The sequence below is a fragment of the Micropterus salmoides genome, unplaced genomic scaffold (genome assembly GCF_014851395.1).
Source record: "Micropterus salmoides isolate LMB-PRFRI ecotype aquatic unplaced genomic scaffold, ASM1485139v1 Ms_hic_scaffold_17, whole genome shotgun sequence".
Lineage (NCBI taxonomy): Eukaryota > Metazoa > Chordata > Actinopteri > Centrarchiformes > Centrarchidae > Micropterus > Micropterus salmoides.
Window position 1 is genome coordinate 27935713 of NW_024040817.1, and position 21623 is coordinate 27957335.

At 40.0% G+C, this 21623-nt stretch overlaps 1 protein-coding gene across 2 annotated transcripts in view; it reads right to left on the minus strand.

Moving 5' to 3' along the window:
- The window catches only part of col22a1 (collagen, type XXII, alpha 1), a 57457-nt gene that overhangs the window by 7408 nt on the left and 28426 nt on the right, over nucleotides 1-21623 (minus strand). For both annotated transcript variants that reach the window (XM_038725745.1, XM_038725746.1), the window contains 35 exons: nucleotides 21440-21493; nucleotides 20754-20807; nucleotides 20577-20630; nucleotides 20388-20441; nucleotides 19538-19591; nucleotides 19388-19432; nucleotides 19215-19277; nucleotides 18869-18922; nucleotides 18638-18679; nucleotides 18461-18493; nucleotides 17486-17539; nucleotides 16801-16854; nucleotides 16668-16721; nucleotides 16538-16591; nucleotides 16334-16387; nucleotides 13235-13339; nucleotides 12177-12221; nucleotides 11571-11648; nucleotides 11442-11477; nucleotides 11303-11356; nucleotides 10963-11007; nucleotides 10170-10205; nucleotides 9958-10071; nucleotides 9582-9635; nucleotides 9234-9287; nucleotides 9044-9097; nucleotides 8841-8894; nucleotides 8616-8669; nucleotides 8438-8491; nucleotides 8260-8313; nucleotides 8131-8175; nucleotides 5616-5669; nucleotides 4702-4755; nucleotides 4472-4525; nucleotides 56-127 (listed from right to left, as the gene is read on the minus strand). In XM_038725745.1, the coding sequence (XP_038581673.1) occupies nucleotides 56-127; nucleotides 4472-4525; nucleotides 4702-4755; nucleotides 5616-5669; nucleotides 8131-8175; nucleotides 8260-8313; nucleotides 8438-8491; nucleotides 8616-8669; nucleotides 8841-8894; nucleotides 9044-9097; nucleotides 9234-9287; nucleotides 9582-9635; nucleotides 9958-10071; nucleotides 10170-10205; nucleotides 10963-11007; nucleotides 11303-11356; nucleotides 11442-11477; nucleotides 11571-11648; nucleotides 12177-12221; nucleotides 13235-13339; nucleotides 16334-16387; nucleotides 16538-16591; nucleotides 16668-16721; nucleotides 16801-16854; nucleotides 17486-17539; nucleotides 18461-18493; nucleotides 18638-18679; nucleotides 18869-18922; nucleotides 19215-19277; nucleotides 19388-19432; nucleotides 19538-19591; nucleotides 20388-20441; nucleotides 20577-20630; nucleotides 20754-20807; nucleotides 21440-21493 (1947 nt within the window). The remainder of the gene's footprint in view (nucleotides 1-55; nucleotides 128-4471; nucleotides 4526-4701; nucleotides 4756-5615; nucleotides 5670-8130; nucleotides 8176-8259; nucleotides 8314-8437; nucleotides 8492-8615; nucleotides 8670-8840; nucleotides 8895-9043; nucleotides 9098-9233; nucleotides 9288-9581; nucleotides 9636-9957; nucleotides 10072-10169; nucleotides 10206-10962; nucleotides 11008-11302; nucleotides 11357-11441; nucleotides 11478-11570; nucleotides 11649-12176; nucleotides 12222-13234; nucleotides 13340-16333; nucleotides 16388-16537; nucleotides 16592-16667; nucleotides 16722-16800; nucleotides 16855-17485; nucleotides 17540-18460; nucleotides 18494-18637; nucleotides 18680-18868; nucleotides 18923-19214; nucleotides 19278-19387; nucleotides 19433-19537; nucleotides 19592-20387; nucleotides 20442-20576; nucleotides 20631-20753; nucleotides 20808-21439; nucleotides 21494-21623) is intronic.

Sequence of the window (21623 nt, forward strand, 5' to 3'; positions counted from 1 at the left end):
ACAGTCGCATTTAATTTATTTAATTTTATCAAAATATCACAAATCTACCACTCACCGCGGGGCCTTTAGGCCCACTAAAGCCTGGTAATCCTGGGTTGCCGGCGTCTCCCTTGTCTCCCCTAAGACCCTGTATAACAGCAGAGACATGGCCGCTCATCACATGGCACACACGTGACACACTGTACTTCTAAAAGCCTCGCTCGTTGTAGAGGATTCAGCAAGATTAACATTTAGCTGCAGTTCTTATCAACATGCAGCAGTGCTGTGGATAAAAATCTCATAAATCACTGTTGCAGTGGGACATGCCAGCTTGGAGAGATTAAAATTCATATTTACAGGGAACATATGGGCCAAGCTGGTTATGGCAACCACAGAGTGAAGGAATCTCTTAACGCTTGCAGAAAGAATATTTCACTTTCTCTTCTTTATATTCTTGAATAGATATGCGATCTTCTCTGCTTCTTTCCACTCACGTCGCCCTCCTTTTTCTGTGTGTTAAATTTGGCCATCTGATGGCATTTTTGCCAATATCAGATCCTGCCTCTAAATACCTTCACCCTCCACTGAAATCCTCTTCTAACCTTTCTGCATCAGGTCCCTGCCCTCCTCCCTCCTCCAGGCTATTTCTGCTGATCTGCTCCCTCTGCTGACAGATATCATCAACTCCTCTGTGATAGCTGGCTGCGTATCGTCTGCCCTCCAGTTAGCAACACTTACTCCTCCTCCCAGGAAACCATCCTTCAGCCCACAGACCGGTGTGCAGCTCCATCTATTTCTTTCCAAAACACATTTTGTTGCCAATGATACAAACACGTCAAAAAAAATAATATAAATAGCTGCCTCAATCATCATCTTTACTAGATTTTATTCCTTGCTACATATTATATCTGCCATGATGACATCTGCCTCTCCCTTCCTCTTCATCTCCACTGTCACCTTATAAACTCTGATCGCTGAACCCTCGCAGACTTTAATTAACCTCATCTGTGTGCTCAGCGAAATTGTGAGAGTACATAGAGTAAAAGGGCTCGAGGAGCACTGTGAGGACTAGGCCAGCACTTTGAAATGACTTTACCAGGGCAGTAAAGTGCAACGCTTAAACATAATCAACATGGTCATGCCTTTGTGGAATAAAGAACTGCACATAGTGTTTGCTGATATACCGTAAAACTTCAATTAATAGCTCTGGCTTTTATTTGCTAAAATTGCTGAATTTATTTATTTTTTTTATTTTATTTATTTAAAAGGGACAGTGCATATTAATGGGCATCTTAGCTTTTCATCAATGTAAATATGCCAGAGTTAGCCCAAAGACTATTTTACATCTGTAGTCCCCCGTCAAGTCATCACACTAGGCTACAAGGTAACACAGCTAAACCTTGAAAGTGGATACGATACACACAATTTAAGAGACGCCACAATTTTCAACATCATATTATAAAAGACACCACAGTTTAGCAGACAGGGTAATGTAATTTAAGGTGCTGTTTATGCAGTAAAGTGCCATTCTATGAAATAATGTTCAATTTAATTATGTTAAAGAGCTGTTTGGTGCAGGAGAGTGCTGCATCTCGTACAGCAAACACACACATATACGCATAATTGACCCTGCCTATATTTAGGACAGGCGTACACATGAGACAGGCCTTTAATTCCTTTCACACAAAACTGAAATAGCTTACTATGAAACAGTTTATTTCAAACAGTATGAATATTGTTTATTGTATGGAGTGTGTAAATCAGACAAAAATTACCATTAAATCTAAAATGGCAGAGTTCCTGTTGGGTTTAGGCAATGGCTCCAAGAGGCTTATTTGTACAGCTACACATGGTACATGTGCCACAGAAAGTTTGTACATTTAGCTAAAATGTGCCGGGGGGCTGCTTCTTTGAAGGTCACTTCCTATTATCAGCAGGTGGCGCTCTGACTATGGGTGAATATTGGCATGTGTTCAGGGCAGGACTCAAAACAAACGTTTAAAATTTGGTACAGATCTGAGCATGTACAGTTAAGTTACAAGAACTTCCGGTGTCACGGCGAAGGCTGTAACTTCGCGGCCATGCCACCGCCACGCCGTTTTACAACAAGGCATCAAGAGTTTTCTGGGACCAATTTGAAGTTGATATGGCCAACATCCTAGGAGTAGTCCTTCACAGCATAAAACGTGACATTTCCTGTTACCAGCAGGTGGCGCTGTGACTTTGAGTGAATGATGGCATATGGATGTGTTCAGGATGGGGCTCTATCATACTATCATACATGTCAAATTTGGTGCAGATGTGAGCATGTACACTGAAATTATAACAACTTCCTGTTTCGTGGCTAATCGTTGATTTTCGCCGCTACGCTCGTGGACGAAAACTCACCGTTTGTACAACTTTTAATCGGCAACGGGTTTAGATAATTTGAAGTCGATTGGAGTAATTCTCTAGGAGTTTGTTAAAGTACGAAGTGTGTAAATCGGCAAATATGACCATTATATCCAAAATGTCCAACTTCCTGTTGGGTGTGGGACATCCAAGGCTTTTTTGTATGTCCGCAAAGAGCTCACAAAGTACTAATTTATTATGCGCATGTACAGTACAGTAATTCGGGGCTTATTAGCCTATGGTATAGCCTACTGTGGTATCGCTGTCACAAATGTTTGATGGACTTAATGAACTGACATGGTAAACTGAGTACTACTGGCTCTCCTTTTTTAACAGATTTTTTAACCTATTAATCAGGGAAATACATGTGCTGACAAATATACGTTACCAAATGATTTTCATAAACATAGCATGGCTTATACAGATAAATTATAAGATCGCTGAACATATTTAGCAGTCAGCAGAGGGATTTATTAGTGGTTTAGCTTTGGAAATAATGCTGAGGTCACATCTCTGTTATCATTAAATCCTGTGGTTGGTTTGTTGTTGTTTTAACCGCACCTGAGTTCGTTTGAAAGCGCAGCGAGACCACCTCTTCAAGGTGGTTGGTTGCTACATTCACATCTGCCCAACCGCACCAAGGGGGCAAACAAACTCTATGGCGATTCAACCGAACTAAATGAGGCAGGTTTGAAAGCACCCTCAGACAGTATCAGTACCTACTGCAACTGTTGGGTAGTGATGTGCGGATCGATCCCAAAGTATCGATATTTCTGATACCTACGTTTCCTGCTCTAGGATCGATACTCATATAAAAGGATTGATATCTAAACTCAGTCATTTGGAGTGAGTGTGTGTTTTATCATAAGTATCTTACTGTCACCAGGATGGTCTAATTATACTCTGGTATCGGCAATACCAGCCTGGGTATTACTTGGTATTGGATCAGATAGGAATTAAGTGGTATCGCACATCACTACTGACTGCCTCACTTGTAAGGTATTACAGTTTTTGACTTCAACACATGTCCACACCACTGTCACTAGACACAGACTCACCCCTTCTTTTTCCACAAAGATTACTCAATAGATTCATATTGTTGTACAATGGACAGATAAAAACAGATGTAACTGAGATGTTGTATGATGTATTTCACACATTCTTCTCCCTTGTCAAAACCTGATGCCTACATTGCCCACAGTGCAACTCGCCAGCAGCTGGATCTGAGATTCAGGTGTGTGTTGCTTGTAGCAATGGTAGCAAGCTCCTTTATGGACATGACTTAACTGTACACAGAACTTCGTGATCTCTGATGTTCATTTTTGTTTGGAAATACCTCCTTTGGATTTGGTGCATTTTTTCCTCAATTAAAATGTTGTAATGTTAATGCCTTTTAAATATATTTACTACTTTATCTACTAATACTTTGCACTCAGCTTAACATGCACACCTTGGCTGATACCTCTAAATCAACACAGGACAACCTTGACAAGTCTGAGCTTTTTTTCCCCTCGATGCTTGCTGCCCTCCCAATCCCAGCATGACCTTGTTTGCATTCCGCATCATCAGATGATTCAGAATCTTTGTCGCCAGGGACTCTGCATGGGTATTGCACTTGTGAAATGCAAAACCTTTACGTGGCACGCAAACCCACTGAGGGTATTATAGGCCTTGTGCCTCAAGGTGATGGTCCACTCCAACCTGTTCCCTATCCTCTGATCAGTTTTCTTGCAACATGGTCAACTCCTTGCAATCCTAGCTCACCCAGGGGGGAGTGATGTTCCCACCCTGGTCAGGGCAACATTTACCCTCATCTTCACAATAATGATTTGACAGCTCATCTCTTCTAGAAGCACTTCTCATCCTCCTCTCGCTTACAGTGACTGCTTGCTCTGTTGGCTCTGCAAATGCTACTTCTTTCTTATGTCCTTCCTGCTTTCTCTACTGAATGTGTTCATTCTGTGAAACAAAGACTCTCGTTCTCCGTTTTTATTGAGTTGTTGTGGTGAAATGTTTAGGTGTTTCTATTGTTTGTTAGTCATTCGAGAGCCTGTTGCAAATAGATTTTTAAGATTATGCACCATAGGAATAGATAACTTACTGGAGTTCCAGGTAGACCAGCTTTCCCTGATGGTCCTGGTTCTCCTTGCTTGCCCTGGGATGCAAAAGAAGATGGAAAAAAGACAGAATGAGAAAATCGATAGGGAAGGACAGCAAGAGAAAAGACTTGAGTGCCACTTTGTGTCCATATCTATCCGTCTGCTTGACACTGTGCTGCGTCTGTCTTCTGTTTGTGTCAGACAGCCTTGCTAGTGATTGAAAATGACTCACTGGCTCTCCTCTTGGTCCACTAAGTCCTTCTCGGCCTGGAGGTCCCATAGAGCCCTGCAAGAACAAAAAATAGGCAGTTTCATTATGTTGTCCACATGCTGAAAGGGGAGGGAAGGATCTTAACCATATCTCATCTGGTGAGAAAAACTTTATCTTTATTGGAATCCACCATCTCCTGCAGTCGTGACTTAAATCTCAGCTCCGCTTTTTGTGGGAGACGTAGGTGGAAAAATATTTTATTTTTATTACTGTGAGAACATTCTGTCTAAGCCCCACAGCCAGGGTTTTTAGTGAAGTGTTACATCCTGCTAGTAGACAAATGGGGGAGATAAAAGTGCTGCAGCCTTTACATGTGTATGTGAGAGGGATTTCAGTTTGTCATTTGACGAATATGAATGGGAGGAAACTCATACTAAGTCAAAAGATATGAAGTTCAAATGGCGTCCGTACTGGACCTTTAGTATTAAATAGACGTGACTAAAGATTATGTGTTCTGCTGGAAATTTTGCATTCTGACCAAAACATTTTTAATCTCAGGAGTTTTATCTGCATTCTATCTACCAATAAATGATCGGGTCCAGACAGCAATAATGACTGTTCTCAGCAACTGGAATGTGCCTTAGGAGTGGCTCCTTTTCAGAACTGGGTGACTGAGATGAAAGAGTAGAGGGAATAATAGAGAAGCCAGATATTTGCCGTGGGGTATGTCCATTTCTTTTAAATCCATAAAAAAAAATAAGGTAGAGGCATACTGATCTGTGTTAGAATCCATGCTTTTGCTGTTTTGTGTTTTAAATAATTCATTAATTTTATCACATAAATAAGAGAAACTGCATTTTTCCTCCGGATTGTTCTAATTTCACTGTGTCTGCATATAGAAAATAAAAATTGCTAATAGATATGGTTCAACATACCTCCTTTCCAGGTTTGCCATCACGTCCAGGTAATCCAGACTTTCCATCTTCTCCCTGATTCGGTGAGATAAGATATGAAATAAGAGAAACATCGAAGCCTAATTTAAGGTCTTGGAACAGAGCAACAAAAAACATTTCTATCCAGTTTGGTTTGTTTTCTTATAGTGCCTGTGTGTCTAGTGTCTTCAAAAGCCCAATTCTGCCAAGAGGTGAGTTATTTTACTGCTAAGTTAAAAATGATGCTCTTAATGTACTTAATATTATATATGCATATTCATATTAGCTATGAAGTTTTCATGTAGTTCCTCAAATTCTAATGAGTTTCAACTATGTCGTTATTATCTAGTATTAAGACTGACGGCAGCAACATATCCTATATGAAGCATTTATGAACAGTAGGGAAAAGAAACTAGAAAATAAGACTCTTTGAAAACACAATAAACTACAAGCTGTATTTGTAACATTGCAAAGCATGGAGCTCTAAAACTGGCACTATATAGTGTTCGCAAGCTAACGTTTTTAGCATTAGCTTGCCCGCTAAAATGTTTTAGCTGCTGTTACAGGAGTTTACACAGTGTTACTGCAACGGTATATGTAAAGGCAGGATATAAAGGCAGGGGACTGCAGCAACTAAAAGCACATTTTTTAAACAGCAAATCCTGAAATGGGTCAAACATAACAGCAATCAACATCCTAAGCTAAAGCATGAAATTAAGAGAACCCTATTCCATGTGTTTAGCTTGCAGTGTTTTCATGTAAGGCTAGCAAGCCACAAACCCTCTACATCTGGCCATACATAAACACAATCACCTAATTATTAAGCATTAAAAATGATAAATATTATATTTTATTTTAAGCTCTTATATGTAATTAACTAAATGTACTATGTGTTGGTTATTTTTCTTTACCTCATCTGATATCCTTTACTGCATTTTGTTGATTTTTGTGCTCCATAATGTGCATACAGTATTGTATTGCCCACAGAACAGATAAAGGCAACTTGCGATCCACGTAGTTATAAAGATGACACTACTACATTGTACTGACCGTACTGTGCTAAATCTATAGGCTACTTATTATTGTATACATCAACTTTTAATTTCCCGAAAAATAGTGAATTTAATTTCGGTATTGACTGACATTTAGTGACAGTAATTATAAGCAGTAGAGGGCAATTTTCAGTTTGTCCATGGAAACCCTTCATTGTTCATCTAATAAGTTGTCTGCTGTCTGTGTGGCAGTGCAGGCCGCAGGGCTGAGAGGCTGCCTGCCTCGCTGTGGCTCAGTTAGAGCTGTCTGTAATGAGCCATGCTATTGGTCACGGCATTCTGACAGCAACTTTCCTGCGGGTGTGTGCCGTGTGAGAGACAAAGCAGCAGGTGCAGAGATTCTCTCGGACAAGATGTGTGGAAAAAGTGCCAGACATACTGAATCTTCACATCGCAATGCGGCATGCCGAGAACTGGATGTGTGCTTTTGCCTGAACTCCTGCAGTGAACAGTTCAAGATAGGACTGTTGAGCAGAGCAGGTTAGCTTTCTAAATGCATAATCTAATGTTCCTCACCGGCTTTAACTGCAGTTAAGTTTGAAGATGCTGTAGTTTTCAAATCCAAGAATGCTGATACTTACAGGGAATGTTCTTCTACATATGTAATTTCATAAAAAAAAATTCTGCTGTTTGTGTGGTCCATTTAACTATTTTTGTAGCAGTTTTACTATTGTCATTTGATCAAGATAAACCATTTGAAAACATTTCTATGTTATGTCAAACTTTAATAGAGGACACCTGACTGCATTAGGCCTGTAGAAACACTAGACTTAGGTAGCTGTTCCAGCATGCAGCGCCACTGACTTGTTGCCTGGAAAACTGCACATCTCATCAAAATAGAGCAAAAACTCTGTCACCGAACATATACAGAACAGCACCGGGGTAGATTTTCTTCTATTTCATACAGTGTCAGATTCTTTAAACCATTTTAGCCCACATTTTTTATGGTGAAGTGTTTAAATTGAACAGTGCTGGCACAAAATGTGGAAGCTTTAACTGCATGCCCTTGAAAAGTAAAAGGAGAAATGCTGCTGCTTCTTGTCCTTTGAAGTTATGTGTTCTTTTTTTATTCATGGAATTGCAGAAATGGGTAAAATTTCATTGCAGTTGCATTGCACCAATGTGTGGTGTTAATTTACTTTGACATAGTAAAGAAGGTAAGACATTTCAAGCATTAAACTTGTAAGCTAAAAATAATTTTACGAGTCTTACACCACATGGAAAATAAGAATAGTTTGTACAATTAGAAGCTTGTACAGTTTATTTTATACACCACTGATATGTCCCTTTCTCCCACTATTTTTATCATAGCAACACGTGAGCAAAGTAATTGTGGCTCACTACAGATGCTGAAGCTCATTAGGCAGGGAAATTGTGCTTAAGAATAACTAATAGCACTGTTTGTGTTTCTTAAATGCAAACTGACCTGTTCAAATACATGAAAAACAAAAAAGCAGCACACTGACCTTAGGTCCTGGAGCTCCAGGTTCTCCTCTGTGGCCTTTAAAGCCCTGTATAGATACAGCAGTGAATCAGTCACAGCAATCAACACTGCCAGCTTCCTTCATCAGATCTATTTACTGGTGGTTACTTACCGGGGGTCCCCTGAGCCCAGGGTTTCCTGCTGGTCCAGGTTCACCTTGCTTGCCCTGACATGAAAACAGAAATAGCTCCAGCATCATCATCTGGTCACATAATACTATCAAATCTTTCTAAAAACAGACAGTTTCTTGTAGAGATTAATGACATTGTAAACATCTCCATCTTACTTACAGGTTCTCCTGTTTCACCTGGTCTGCCATCCTTTCCCATTTTTCCAGGCTCACCCTGCAGATCAATGAAATTCATCATTTAGCATCTGCAACTGTAAAGACCTATTTACAACTCACTGTTTACACCCAAGTGCAGGAATGGTATCTATATATTCAAATCATCAAATCATTTTTCTTACAATCAAACCAGGAAGACCCGGTGGTCCCTGGATTCCTTTGAGACCCTCCTTGCCCTAAGTGAAAACCAGCAAACACAAACAGGTCACCAAAGAAAAAGAAATGATTAATGGCCGCTATTACCACACATGCTGGCTGACCTACAAGTTACAGGGAGGAGGTTTGTACAATAATGACACATGGGTAATATGTTTTCCGAGGGGAAAGTACATGGAGTGCATCCCGACCTTTTCTCCAGGGGGCCCCGGGGGACCGACAGGGCCAGGCTGTCCATCGCTACCCTGAAGAGGAAAGAGACAGTGTCAGTGGAGGTCAAAAGAAATAATATCCACATAAATGAGCTCTGTTTACAAAAAACTTAAGTAGTTAGACCATTTCAAGTGCATATACTGACAGAAATTAAGATAATTAGCCCGAAACAGTAACTTACAGGTGTACCCATTAAGCCAGGAGTACCTGGATGGCCAGGGGGTCCTGGGTGACCCTGTGAAAGTGATTAAAATATAATTATGTGATTCATATCAGACAAAATTGTAATGAAGGTTTTCTTCAACAGAGAGAGAAAGGAGGGGAAGCGACAGATAAGCGCCAGACTCATGACTCATGAACAACAAACATACCTTGTCTCCTTTGTCTCCCGGGCCTCCAGGAGGTCCTCGATCACCTTTAATACCCTGTGGTGAAAAAGAAAAAAAGATCATGTAAAATGCCATATTTCAAGAGGAAAGACATCTGACAAACTATGTGTCAAAGGAAAATAAAACCTCAAAATATTCAAAATATAAAGGAAGAGGATGTAGCAGTATTGTTATATTGCTTTTGAAATATGATCCAATACCTTTTCTGAGTGGTGTTTTGATATTAAACTTGTCACCATATTACCTGAACCTTGTGAGGTAAAAAAAACACTTGATAAAAGCAATTAATTAGCATAAAGCCTTTTGGGAGCCATAAGTGGCGCGGCTTGCCTTTCCACCGTCAGCTCCAGGCGGCCCTTGAGGTCCGGCTTGTCCTGGCGGGCCCTGTAACGACACAGCAGAGCATCAGTCTCTGTCCGGGCAGACAGTGCTCAGCGCCGTCACCGGGCCCTAATCGTTCACCGCTGCCCCCCGGAGAGGGCCGAGCTAATGATGCAGAGAGAGCTCCTCCATCCGTCGCACCAACTGTGATTGATGATGACAAACGTGCAGCTACGACCTCATGCCTCACTTAGGGCTAATATAGTGGAGACACCCACTTTATAAAAGTCCTTTAAAGATGAGCACAGGTATCATAATAGTCTTTACGTCACAGGAGAAGTGAGATTATCAGCAACAATGGTTGATATTAATGACTGTGTCCTACTTGGTAACCATCTTGACCATCTTTCCCTGGAGGTCCCAGGTGTCCTTTATCCCCCGGGACTCCTGGGAGACCGGGTGGTCCGGGTGGACCTGCAGGGCAGTCTGAGCAAACATCCTAAAAGATGGCAGAGACATGTTGGGGATGAAGTGGTCAGTCTCAGGATCCAAACATTAAGTCTTTTCTCATTGAGAAGTGGTGGAAATGCTCCTTACCTTCAGATTGAGGTCAGAGAGGTCTGCTGCCTTTCCCTGAAAGACAGTGAACCAGAGAGGTAATCAACCAGGGAGCGCATGATTAGGGGTCTCTCTTCAGTAGGCGACCTAGGGTTCTATTCCAAAAATGTCTATATATATTTAGTATGCGGGCGGCGCGGTGAACTAGTGGAGAGCACTGTGGCTTCACCCCAGACCTTACTGTATGGAGTTTGCATGTTCTCCCTGTGTCTGCGTGGGTTCTTTCCGGGTGGAGTTCAAGTCCTGACCTGCAGACTGGTCAAGTGTTTCCACACTAAATTAGGAAAACCATTTCTTTATGGACCTCAGTCTCTGCGTATGCTGTAAGATTTCCATCAGGTAGAACTAAAGTGGGTAGCCCAAATCATGAAATCATGATTTTTGCTCCTGAGTGAAAGCTGAAGAAACCAGATGGTTAATTGAGGTTTCTTTATGGTCTGAACATGACAAACACTTGATGGTTGTGGGTTACTTCACAAAGCTGAGGTACAATATTCAAAACGATTCTGATAAAATCTTTTTTCAATAATTATGATTAGGAAATCTTTTTCAGTCCCTTTTCCTCAACAAAATAAACAACCTAATAGAAAAATTAAGTGCTAATTTGTTTGTGATTCAAAAGGAAAAATTACATTGCAATAATTATAATTTTTGTTTAATGTTTCACTTATACAATATGGGACATATTGAATAAAGTGAAATATAGTCGTTAAATCAACCACAGGAGAATAAACACAACCAGTAGTTGTTCCCTGCCAGTTTCTGTACTTACAGGCTCTCCTGGTGATCCCTTCTCTCCCGGTCTTCCCGGTATACCCTGCATGTGTAGCAAAGGCGGATCAAATATATAAATAAGAACTATCAATGAATACAGACAAAATATATGATATAACCATTAAAAGATTTTTATGAAAACTTTGACGTCATGATGTCACTTTTCACCACAACGTTTTTGTCCTACAATCAAGTAAAGCAGATTGGAGCCAGGTATGTGACTGGCTGCTGCTTCAGTCTAAGCAATGAGTCACTTTGGGTCTCCATAGCAACGGATCCATGGGTCTCCAAGCAATAAGACATGTGCATCAAATAATCTATTCATTCATTGGGCTCACATTATGTCCTGCTGGGCCCTGAGGACCGGCGACTCCTTGAGCACCCCTCAAGCCCTGGAACACGGATAAACCAACATTAGGGAAATATATCATTTTTATAGACAAATATATGCAATATTCATTTTTAGAAAACATTTACTGCAGGTCCAGGATCCCCCTTATTTCCCGGAGGCCCCTGCAAAAACAGAAACATTATACATTTCAAAATGTGTTAATAAAATGCAGTGGAGGGAGTTAATGTAACACAGGCTGGCATCGGCGCTCATACCGGTGGTCCCATTTTGCCTTCTCCTGCAGGACCCCGTTCCCCTGGTGACCCAGGATCTCCTCGTGACCCTGGTTGGCCCTGGGAGAAAAACAAAACAAAGTTTTCTTCACAATCCTGCTCCTCAGATAATGTCAGTACTACCCTAATGTTTGGCTAAGAGTCTCGCTTGGCACAGAAACTGTCACATTCAGCGATGCCTGCTGATCCCACAAATACCACTCTGTTTTTAATCTGTAATAAAAAAAAACAATCTGCAGTTGACATTTTGGTGCTCAGAAGAGAAAACGTATCGATGATGAGGGTGAGCGACCTGACACCATAAATCCCACAAATGCCTGTGTCCAGCCGCTCCCATTCTGTGCCTTCGACATGAAGCTCTTCACAGCTCATAATCAGAGCAATGGTCACAGTGCAGTGGACACAGAAATTGCTTTTTGCTGCTTTCAACGAAAATGAATTGTTTTTCTCATCCATGCCCCAAAAAATTGTTTTTCATATCATCAAAAGAGCTCCTGTTCATGATTTAAACAAAACACACACCTCAGGCAACATACAAAGCTTGCACACATGCACGCACTTTCTTGCAAACTTCTAAAATGACATTACCTTTAGCCCTGGGGGGCCTTGAATTCCCTGTGGTCCTGGTTCTCCCTGTAATATCACAAATGACATCAATCAAATTACATGCTACTCAAACACTGGAATTAAGCCTCTTTTGAATCAATCATGTAGAGTCGAATAGTGTGCGAGTTGCTATTCTTTCCACACACAACTGTAGCGAGGCCTCAGGGCCGCACCTGGCAGCTGTAAAAACGAAGAACTGCTGTGAGCCAAATCTGTTGTGCTCCTGTGTTTCTTTAATGTGATATGTCTTAACAACGCTTTTCCTGTTTGTTCCTGCCTCATCAGCAGGTCGGCCACATGTCTGGGCTGAAAAATGATGAAGAAACATATTGAGCTGAAGCTCAAAATGTGCCAACTAAGGCTCGTTTTCTTCCCAGTCAAACTGTGCTGTGGTTCACCATGTACTACAGGCATGGAGATGTTTACAAGCAGAACACGTACATATGGAATACAAGAGACCGCTCAGAGGCACATAAATGAGGTTTCTATTAGTGTATGAATATGGGAAGTGAACTGATGATTATGCATTTCTATTATCCAAATATATGATATGTTTAACAATGGCATGTTGTATCTCTTAAACCCCACTGACCTGTGAATGGATCAGTCCTTACACACTTTCTATTTCATCTAACTTTATATCAAAGATACAACATATATTGGGTAACATGTACAAAATGATGCACAAGACATCTGTAATATTTGCATCTGCTGGAATGATGCAGCTATAAACGGATCTTTCACACGTTCAGGAAAACTCGTACATTCATATTCAATGGAGAGGTGGAATAAGAAGCTAATATATATATATATATATATATATATATATACGTGTATAATATATATTAGAAATTAGATCAATATTATTTTTTGTTAATTTTCAACAACTGAATTTCACTTTAGTTTGATGGCTGTTTCTCTTTAAAGGCCCTAATACCAAATTATTTACATATACATGAAAAAAACTTCCTGTCACAAAATGTTTGACTAAACGTTATCCAAGTCATAAATGGCATGTGACAGAAAAAAAAATGTCTTACACTTTGCCCGTCTTTCCCCTTCCCTGGTGGTCCAGGAGGTCCAGTCAAACCAGGCTCTCCGGGTGAGCCTGTGGGACCTGCTTGTCCTGGTTTACCTGGATCACCCTAAAATGAATTCACACATTAAGTCACATTAAAGAAAGAACTTTATTGACTCTCCAGGCTACATCAGGTATAGTATGTCAGCACGTGCCTTAGATACTCTTATGTGAAACATTTTTGTTTTATCTAGAACTCTTGTGTGTGATTTCTACTATCCATGGCAAATTATAGGCTTATTACAATATTACTCTATGTGTAGTACTTGCGTTGTGATTGGAGGTGCCTTAATTGTTTATGAGCACATAAACCCATCATATAGATTTGATTTGATTTGATAGCCTTTATTGTCCCCGAGGGGTAATTTGTTTTGCAACAGTAGTTAATACACATCAACCAAATAATAAAAAGAATCTAAAACCTAAAAACATAAAACATACAATAGGTGAAATATAGAGCACTATATATCCATAACTCCTGTGTTACAATATATGTGCAACAGCAACCAGGCCTACATTTTGTTTAAAAACCCAACATCTAACGGAACAAATAATCTCAAATATCTATTTGATTTGGCCCTCCTAGGAAAATGTACCTCCTCCCTGATGGCAGAAGTTCAAACCCTGCAAGATGAGGGTGTCGAGGGTCCACCAAGATGGCCTTTGCCTTTCGAATGGCTCTCTCTTTAAAAACGTGTTCAAGATCATTCAAATTAGTGCCAGTGGTGTTTTGGCAAAGTTTAACAATCTTCCTCAGACTATTTTTGTTAACCATGCTGAGATTGCCAAACAAGCAGGTCAGTGCAAAAGTTAAAATTGACTCGATAAAAGATCAATAAAACATTTTCAAAAGTGATCTGTCAACGTTAGAACCCCTCAACTTCCTCAAGAAAAACAATCTCTGGTTGGCCTTTTTACAGATGGAGTCAGTGTTGGCATCAAGTCAATTTATCATCCAGAAGGGTGCCCAAGTACCTATATTGGCTTACTGTCTCTACGGCTCTGCCATTGATAAGCGAAAGTCGATCAGCATCTCTTTAGTCTTGAAGACACTGAGTTGCAAGTATGAGACATTACACCATTTGATAAAATTGTCAAGGACTGGTCCATGACCCACCTCATGATCCTGCAGGAGGCTGACAATCAGAGAGTCATCTGCAAACTTAATCATGAACCTGGACTTAAATGTACTCTGGCAGTCATTGGTGTAAATTACAAATAATAAAGGCGACAAGACACACCCCTGGGGTGATCCTACAGAACACATCAATGACTCAGACAAAGTGTTATTAACACGGGTTCTTTGTAACCTCATTGTCAGGAAGTCAACGAGCCAACATATGGTTCCTGAGTCGATGCAAGATTTGTTTCCTCTCCAGCTTTATTTCCTTTTTCACCAACTTCTGAGCATCTCTTTGCTGGTGAATGTCACCCTGGTGAAAAGCTAGCCTTTTCTGAATGAGACTGTTCTTGAGGGATTTAGTAACCCAGGGCTTATTATTAGGATACACTGTGATTGTCTTCCTGGGAATAATCATTTGCTCACAGAAAATAATGTAGTTCATCCAAGTCTGTGCAGGACTCTTTAAAAACATCCCAATCAGTACTGTAAAAACAGCCAATCAGTTCCTGGATAGCGCCCTCTGTCCACACAGAAACTTCTTTGCGCTCAACTTTCCCTTTCTTGAGGGCCGGTTAATAGATCGGGGCTAGAAAGACACAGTTGTGGTCAGAAGAGCCTAATGGCGCCATTGCACAGGATTTATATGCACCCTTTAAGGTGCCATAGCACAAGTCCAGCACTTTATCATATCTTGTTGGACAGGTTACATACTGGTAAAAATGACTGAAGGGCTTTTTAAGACTACAAGAGTTAAAATCACCAAGTATAAAATGCGGTGCATCAGGGGAAATGCTTTGCAAACGATGCACAAGTTTAACAATAGTGGATGTTGCATCTATCATGTTGGCTCTAGGATGAATATAAACCACTGTCATAAAAACTTGCGGGATTTCCAGTGGTAGATAGAACGTAGAACGAGCGCAGTGAAATTTTGATTTTAGGGCTACAAATAGATTCCCTTACAACGACAGTCTTACACCAGCTTGAACTGACATAGAGCACACGCCCCCTCCATGTGCTTTGTCAGCTGTGCGTCACAGTCTGACCGGATAGGCTGACCAAAGCCATTGATTTCAAAATCCCGGTTCAAGTCATGGTCTGTTAACCAAGTTTCAGTCAGAACGATCAAACAAGCGTTTTTATATTCCGGTATATACTTCACATTCGCTTGCAGAGCCCAACTAATATGGAATTTTTAAGACTGATGACCATTTTGATATTCAAGGATTTTAAAATACAAAATTCCGATATACTGTATATCAACATAAACAAGATTATCCCTAACATTTGTCTTCGATAACATAACATTATGCGGTTTAAAAATAAACTTTTTTATTGGTATAAATAGTACTTTGAAGTGAAATCCAGCTGATCATGTCAGCTGATTGCCATTGTGGAGTTGCAGAGTGCCCTCTAGTGGACAAACTTCAATGACAACACTCACAACACGATTGAAGGGTTGAAGGGTTGGTCTCTCAGTTTTATTTCTATTTATCAGCCGTTATACGCACCGATACCAATTTGTCTGCAATTTGCTTATATCAGTCGTGTTCAAATTGCTAAAATATTGAGCCTCTAGTCGTCCTAACTTCGGTGAGCAAACAGTAATGATGTTGGGGGAACAGACATGATTTTGCAAAACATCTGTGTGGAAAATGCTGGAGTACAAATAAAGAGAGAAAACAAAAAAAATGAAAAAGCCATGAGAGGTAGTGAAAGTGTTCTGACTCTGGCAGATTGTGGAACTCCACAGCTACGTGTAGACGCTGCTTGATGCAGGATTGAAATTATTCCATCAGAGTAATGGAGGACATACAAGGTCACTCTCTCTTCTCTGCAGTTTTATTTTTACTCGACATTGTCAGAACCATTCAAAACAACAACAAGAAATAACAACCATCCAAATATACCCATAGCCTTTCAAAACTGGTGACTGACCTTGTCTCCTCTCTGTCCAGCGGGACCAGGAGGCCCAATGATCCCTGGGATGCCCTAGAAGACAGACAACTGGTAGTTCCACACTGAAGTGATGTGTCATCCTTGGCTTCTGTTCAAATTTTATATTACACAGACAAAATTTCTCTACAGAAGATAATCACAGAAAATGCAAGCAGGCATCAATGACTTTTAGAGAAGACTTACAACGTTCCCTGGTAATCCACGAGAACCTTGAGGACCAGCTATGCCAGGTGGACCCTGGGAGGAACACATCAGCCATTACAGTTATTGAAATAATGTGAAAAGGTGTATTACATCAAATCAGACAACTTACAGGGTCTCCAACACGTCCTGTCTCTCCTGTAGGTCCAGTGTCACCTTTTGGACCCTGGAATAAAAATGGCAAGTTAAACATTCCATTTAAAATCTCTTGCTGACTGGGAGGTACGGGATCAGTAGCATCTTACCGTTGCTCCAGGTGGTCCCTTAAAGCCTTGTTCACCAGGTAAACCTCTTGGACCCTTCAGAGAAGGCACGTGAATTAACATGAGGTTAAATAGTGCAGGTCTATGTGCCAATATATGTTACGTTTTCACATATACTTTTCAAAATGATTATGTCATGTTTCTTATAAAACTGCTGTAAGGACCATTATGATCCCAGATGACAAATATTTTCAATTAATGAAGGTTGCAGATAATAACAACACCCATGCATGAATAATTGCTACAATATTCTGTGACTAAATTATTTACTGAACATAATCATAATGGAAGTACATACCAGCATTTTAAGTGTGTGTGTGTTAATAATTGTACATAATGTTTTTATGCAGAATACGATTTTGCAGTTCCAAGCTAAATCAAAATATTCTACATTCTATTCTAATACATCTAATATAATATATATCTGTAAAATCACAGGCCAGTGCATTACTTTCTTACAGTTACATCCATCCATCCTCAACCGCTTACGGGGACTTACAGTTACAGTTACAGTCAATTAAAGAAATACCCCTCAGCTCCCAAATTGGGGGACTGCTACACTATTGCCATTCTGAATCTCTGCTGACATCTAGTGGATTTCTCTGTCTAATGCTAGACATAATTTAGGGAAGAAGAAAAGACAACAAAAAGGCAGGGAAAGACCCACCATCTCTCCTGGTTTCCCTTGATCGCCCTTTTCCCCCTTCTCTCCAGGTGTTCCCTAGAGGTGAGAACAAACCATGCAATTAGAAGTTTTAATGAAAAAGAAGACAAAGGGGAAGAGCAGAAAAAGATTTGACTCTTAAACAATATATACTATATATATCCATATTATTTTATCGCACGTTAACGCAGTTTTTATTTTATTATTATTAGTTTGAAAGTCCTTTGCTCACTGGCTCTGAATTCACATACAGTCAAACCATGGGTCACAGGAGCCTGCAAATCACCCACCCAAACAAGCAGTAGGGAGGCTTTGGCGGACTACGCTGTCATCTTTTTTCCATATTTTTCCACCCGTGATCAGTCATCACTGCAGCAGGTGAGCCGCTTGCTTGTTAATGATGCAACTCAAACAGCAGAAACCAACATCTGCACCCTGTGGTCAATGTTGCTTTGCTACCTGGTCTGTGCTTGTAAAATATCCACCTTGACTTGTAACGTCATTTCAAGTTTTTAACCTAGTGAAGTCTGTGCGAGTGAACACACGCACCGACCCCGCTACTTGATTTGATTACATTAATGTTGAAGTTGTTTACAAGAAATATTTTATTGCTACTGTGTAAAGGGAATACTGCTGGTAAAAAGCACCTTATTTGTTTAAAGACTTTGCAAACCACATGTTATTGCACTTTTGTGTATATAGTAGTACATTTAAATTAAAATTGCGCAATACACTACTTTAGAATTCATTATTCAATTTTATGCGTAATAATGTGATTTATCGCGATTAATCGCAAGAAAATCATGCAATTAATTGCGATTACAAATTTTATTCGTTGCCAAGCATTAACCTATATCTATATCTATATCTATCTATACTTTTGAATTATCAGCGCTTAAAACAAAAAAATAGCCATCTCTAAAATTCCAATAATCTCATAACAGAGCTTGGTCAGTGTAATGAAAGAAGCCAACTCACAGGTTCACCAGGCTCAGGGATGACATTTGCCACCTGTGAAGAAAAAACAGGCCTTCTGTACTGAATGCTGAGTCAAACTGTATCACTGACTCCATTTCCTCCATCATGGTTAAGTCATAAATATCAGGGCTGTGACTATACATTATGTTCACGTGCACTCTAGGAACACCAACTTACATTTCCTGGAGCGCCAGGCGGCCCCCTGCTTCCCACTTCACCCTGAGGCAAGAGACAACATGTTCACATAGTCTGCATACTGATGAACTTATTATAGCCAATTCTGTAGGGTGGCCATTACTGAGACAGAAGAGGACGAGTCTATAACTACTTTAATATGGTAGGATACCCAATCTGAGTATGCTTGACATTTAATTTTACCTTATGAAACGTGTCTTTTTTCTTATTTACCTTGTCGCCCTTTTCTCCTTTTGGCCCAATTGGTCCATCCTGTCCTCTTTCTCCCTAAGATAGAAAAATCAAAGTGTAAAACTAACTCATTTTCCACAGACCATATATGCACTTTAACACAAGTAACTTGGGACTTTTTTAATTGGACATAGGAATTCAAGAGCATCTCAAAGTGGCATTTAGGGGATACCCAACAGCCCTCAAGGGGTTGAGGTTTATTATACCAGTTGCACATGCACAGTTGTAGATATTACACAATTTAATACTAAATCAACAACATAATGGGGGTCTATAGCTGTGAATGAACATCCTGGTGATGCTTGATAAAAAGGACAGTCCCACCTACCGGTCCACCCCTGTCTCCTCTTGCTCCATCAGCACCTGGTTGTCCAGGGGAACCAGCTTCTCCCTGATAAAAAAAAATAATAATAAAAACATACATGGGATTTACATGATAAACTATGTTTCATTATCTTGCAAAAATTCCCAAACCAAAAAAGTCAACAGCTGCAAACTCACTCTCTCCCCTGGAGGTCCCCTTGGACCGGGAGGCCCCTCGTCACCCTGGGGAGAAGACGCACGGCCATTAAAATGTCAGATTTATCTTCTAAGCTGCATATGTCTTCTGGTGTGTCTAGTGTGTTTCTGGGTATGATTAAGTCACAGTACCTTAGGTCCAGGCTTGCCAGGAAAACCATCTGCTCCGCGCTCTCCCCTGGGCCCCTTCAGAGACACAAGATTTCGATTTAGATGTCATACTTTCAAAAACCTGTATTTGCCAAAAACATTTGCTAGATACTGCTGTTGTTTTAACAAACTATATGTAAAATATATATATATATATTTGCTTATAAAGGTGCTTATGACATGATTGAATTTCCATTTAGTCTTACTTAAAAAAGGAGATCCAGGCAGTTATTCAAAGGTCTGAAACTTGCTTCCCAATGAATTTCAAGCAAATTGTCTTACATTACACATTTTCTTTCTTTAGCATTCTCCACTCTATAGCTGCTGCTAAAATAGTACTATGGAGCACATTTCAGAGGTATTGCTGCTGTTTTCCACATTCGCTGATGTATGCCTTGTAGCTTAGAGACTTGGGAATCAGCCTCACATGAAATAATATTTCAGTGCTTACAGTTGTTAAAATTAAAGCTGTCTTGAGCTCTACTTGGGGCAGAACTCCAAAACATGCCAGCCATAAAATCAAAATAATGAGCTTAAAGACACTAAAAAGCTACACAGAGCCGAGCAGAACTGCAGATTTGGATGATAATTCTCTCTGGTTTCATATAATAATAATAATATAAACTTAATTTTTAGAGCACCTCAAACAAAGTGCAAAGTGCTTCATGGAGAGATGAGCAACCCCTTTCACATAACACAGTCATTTGAGCAATATACATTTTTTGAGTGCCGCATCTTTAAAGTATACAACTACAAGTTTGTTAACTGTGAGCATGGAAGGCAAAAAGAAAATAAGACAGATAACAGAAGTTTGTCTATAGGTCATACTGACCATGGCACCGTCATTTCCAGGAAGACCATCCAGACCATCTTTACCAGGAAGACCCTTTGACAATCAGTGGTAAAAGGTTGACATTTAGTGACATAAAGAGAGAAATGACAACAGAGATTGAATATCTATGGCTAAAAGTACTATTAACAACAAATTATGTTTTTATTTGAGAATAAAAGGCCAACCCACCGGCTTTCCAGGCTCTCCAGGTTTGCCTGAAAATCCAATTTCACCAGGTAGACCCTTCAAAAAGACAGAACAGTATGTGAAGATGTCGTTCTTTAACAGACATTTATTTGTTGCTAAAAACCAAATATCATTTATCATTTAAGATGTACTGGGTCCTGATTGTGTCCCATCACTTACTGGAGGTCCAGTATGTCCTTGGTTTCCTGGTGGCCCAGCTGGACCCTGAGGACCCTGCAAAATAAAAAATAACATCAGTGAAGATTTATATCACTTGATCATTATCTCATACATATACTCATATAATGTGGGCTTTTGGACTTTTTGGACACAAATAATGAATGAATTAGAATATAATTATTGTGCTAATAAGCAATATATGTGGACTGATTTCTTACCAAATATGTTCAATACAAATATTCAGATTTTACACAAGAATCTTATTCATATGGACTTCTAATAGACAGTGTTCATTGGTAGCAATGAGCAGCCACTAGAGGGAGGTATTATAGCACTGTTTACAGCTCATTCAACCCACCACTCCAAGACAGGTGTATTTCTATTTTGCTCCAGGGAGCAATTTAGAAAATTAATTGACATAGCCTGTTGGTTTTAATCTAGCCTGTTTATTTTCCCTCTATTAAAACACACAGGGAAGACGCCTTTGAGAGAGCAGTCATTTTGTGCTTTGTGGGTCACATCAAATAGCAGCCCACACAATTAAAATACCAAATTAATTATCCGCAGCTCTCCTTGAGAGGTCATTGAGGTGAAAATCACTGTATGTCAACAAGAGGTCATTTTAAACAGTGTATTACCAATATGTTTGTACATTTAGCTTGTTATGAAACTGAAAATGTTCTTACAGGGGGTCCAGGCAGGCCATCCACTCCAGGCAATCCACTTTCACCTTTCTTTCCCTGAAAGACAACAATTGAATTTAGCACACCTCCCTGCCCATCCATGTGCATACAAAACCGAGGCAGAGAGAGCAGCAGCAAAGACAGAACAGAGCAGGCATCAGTACAACAGAAATGGCACTGATTTGTT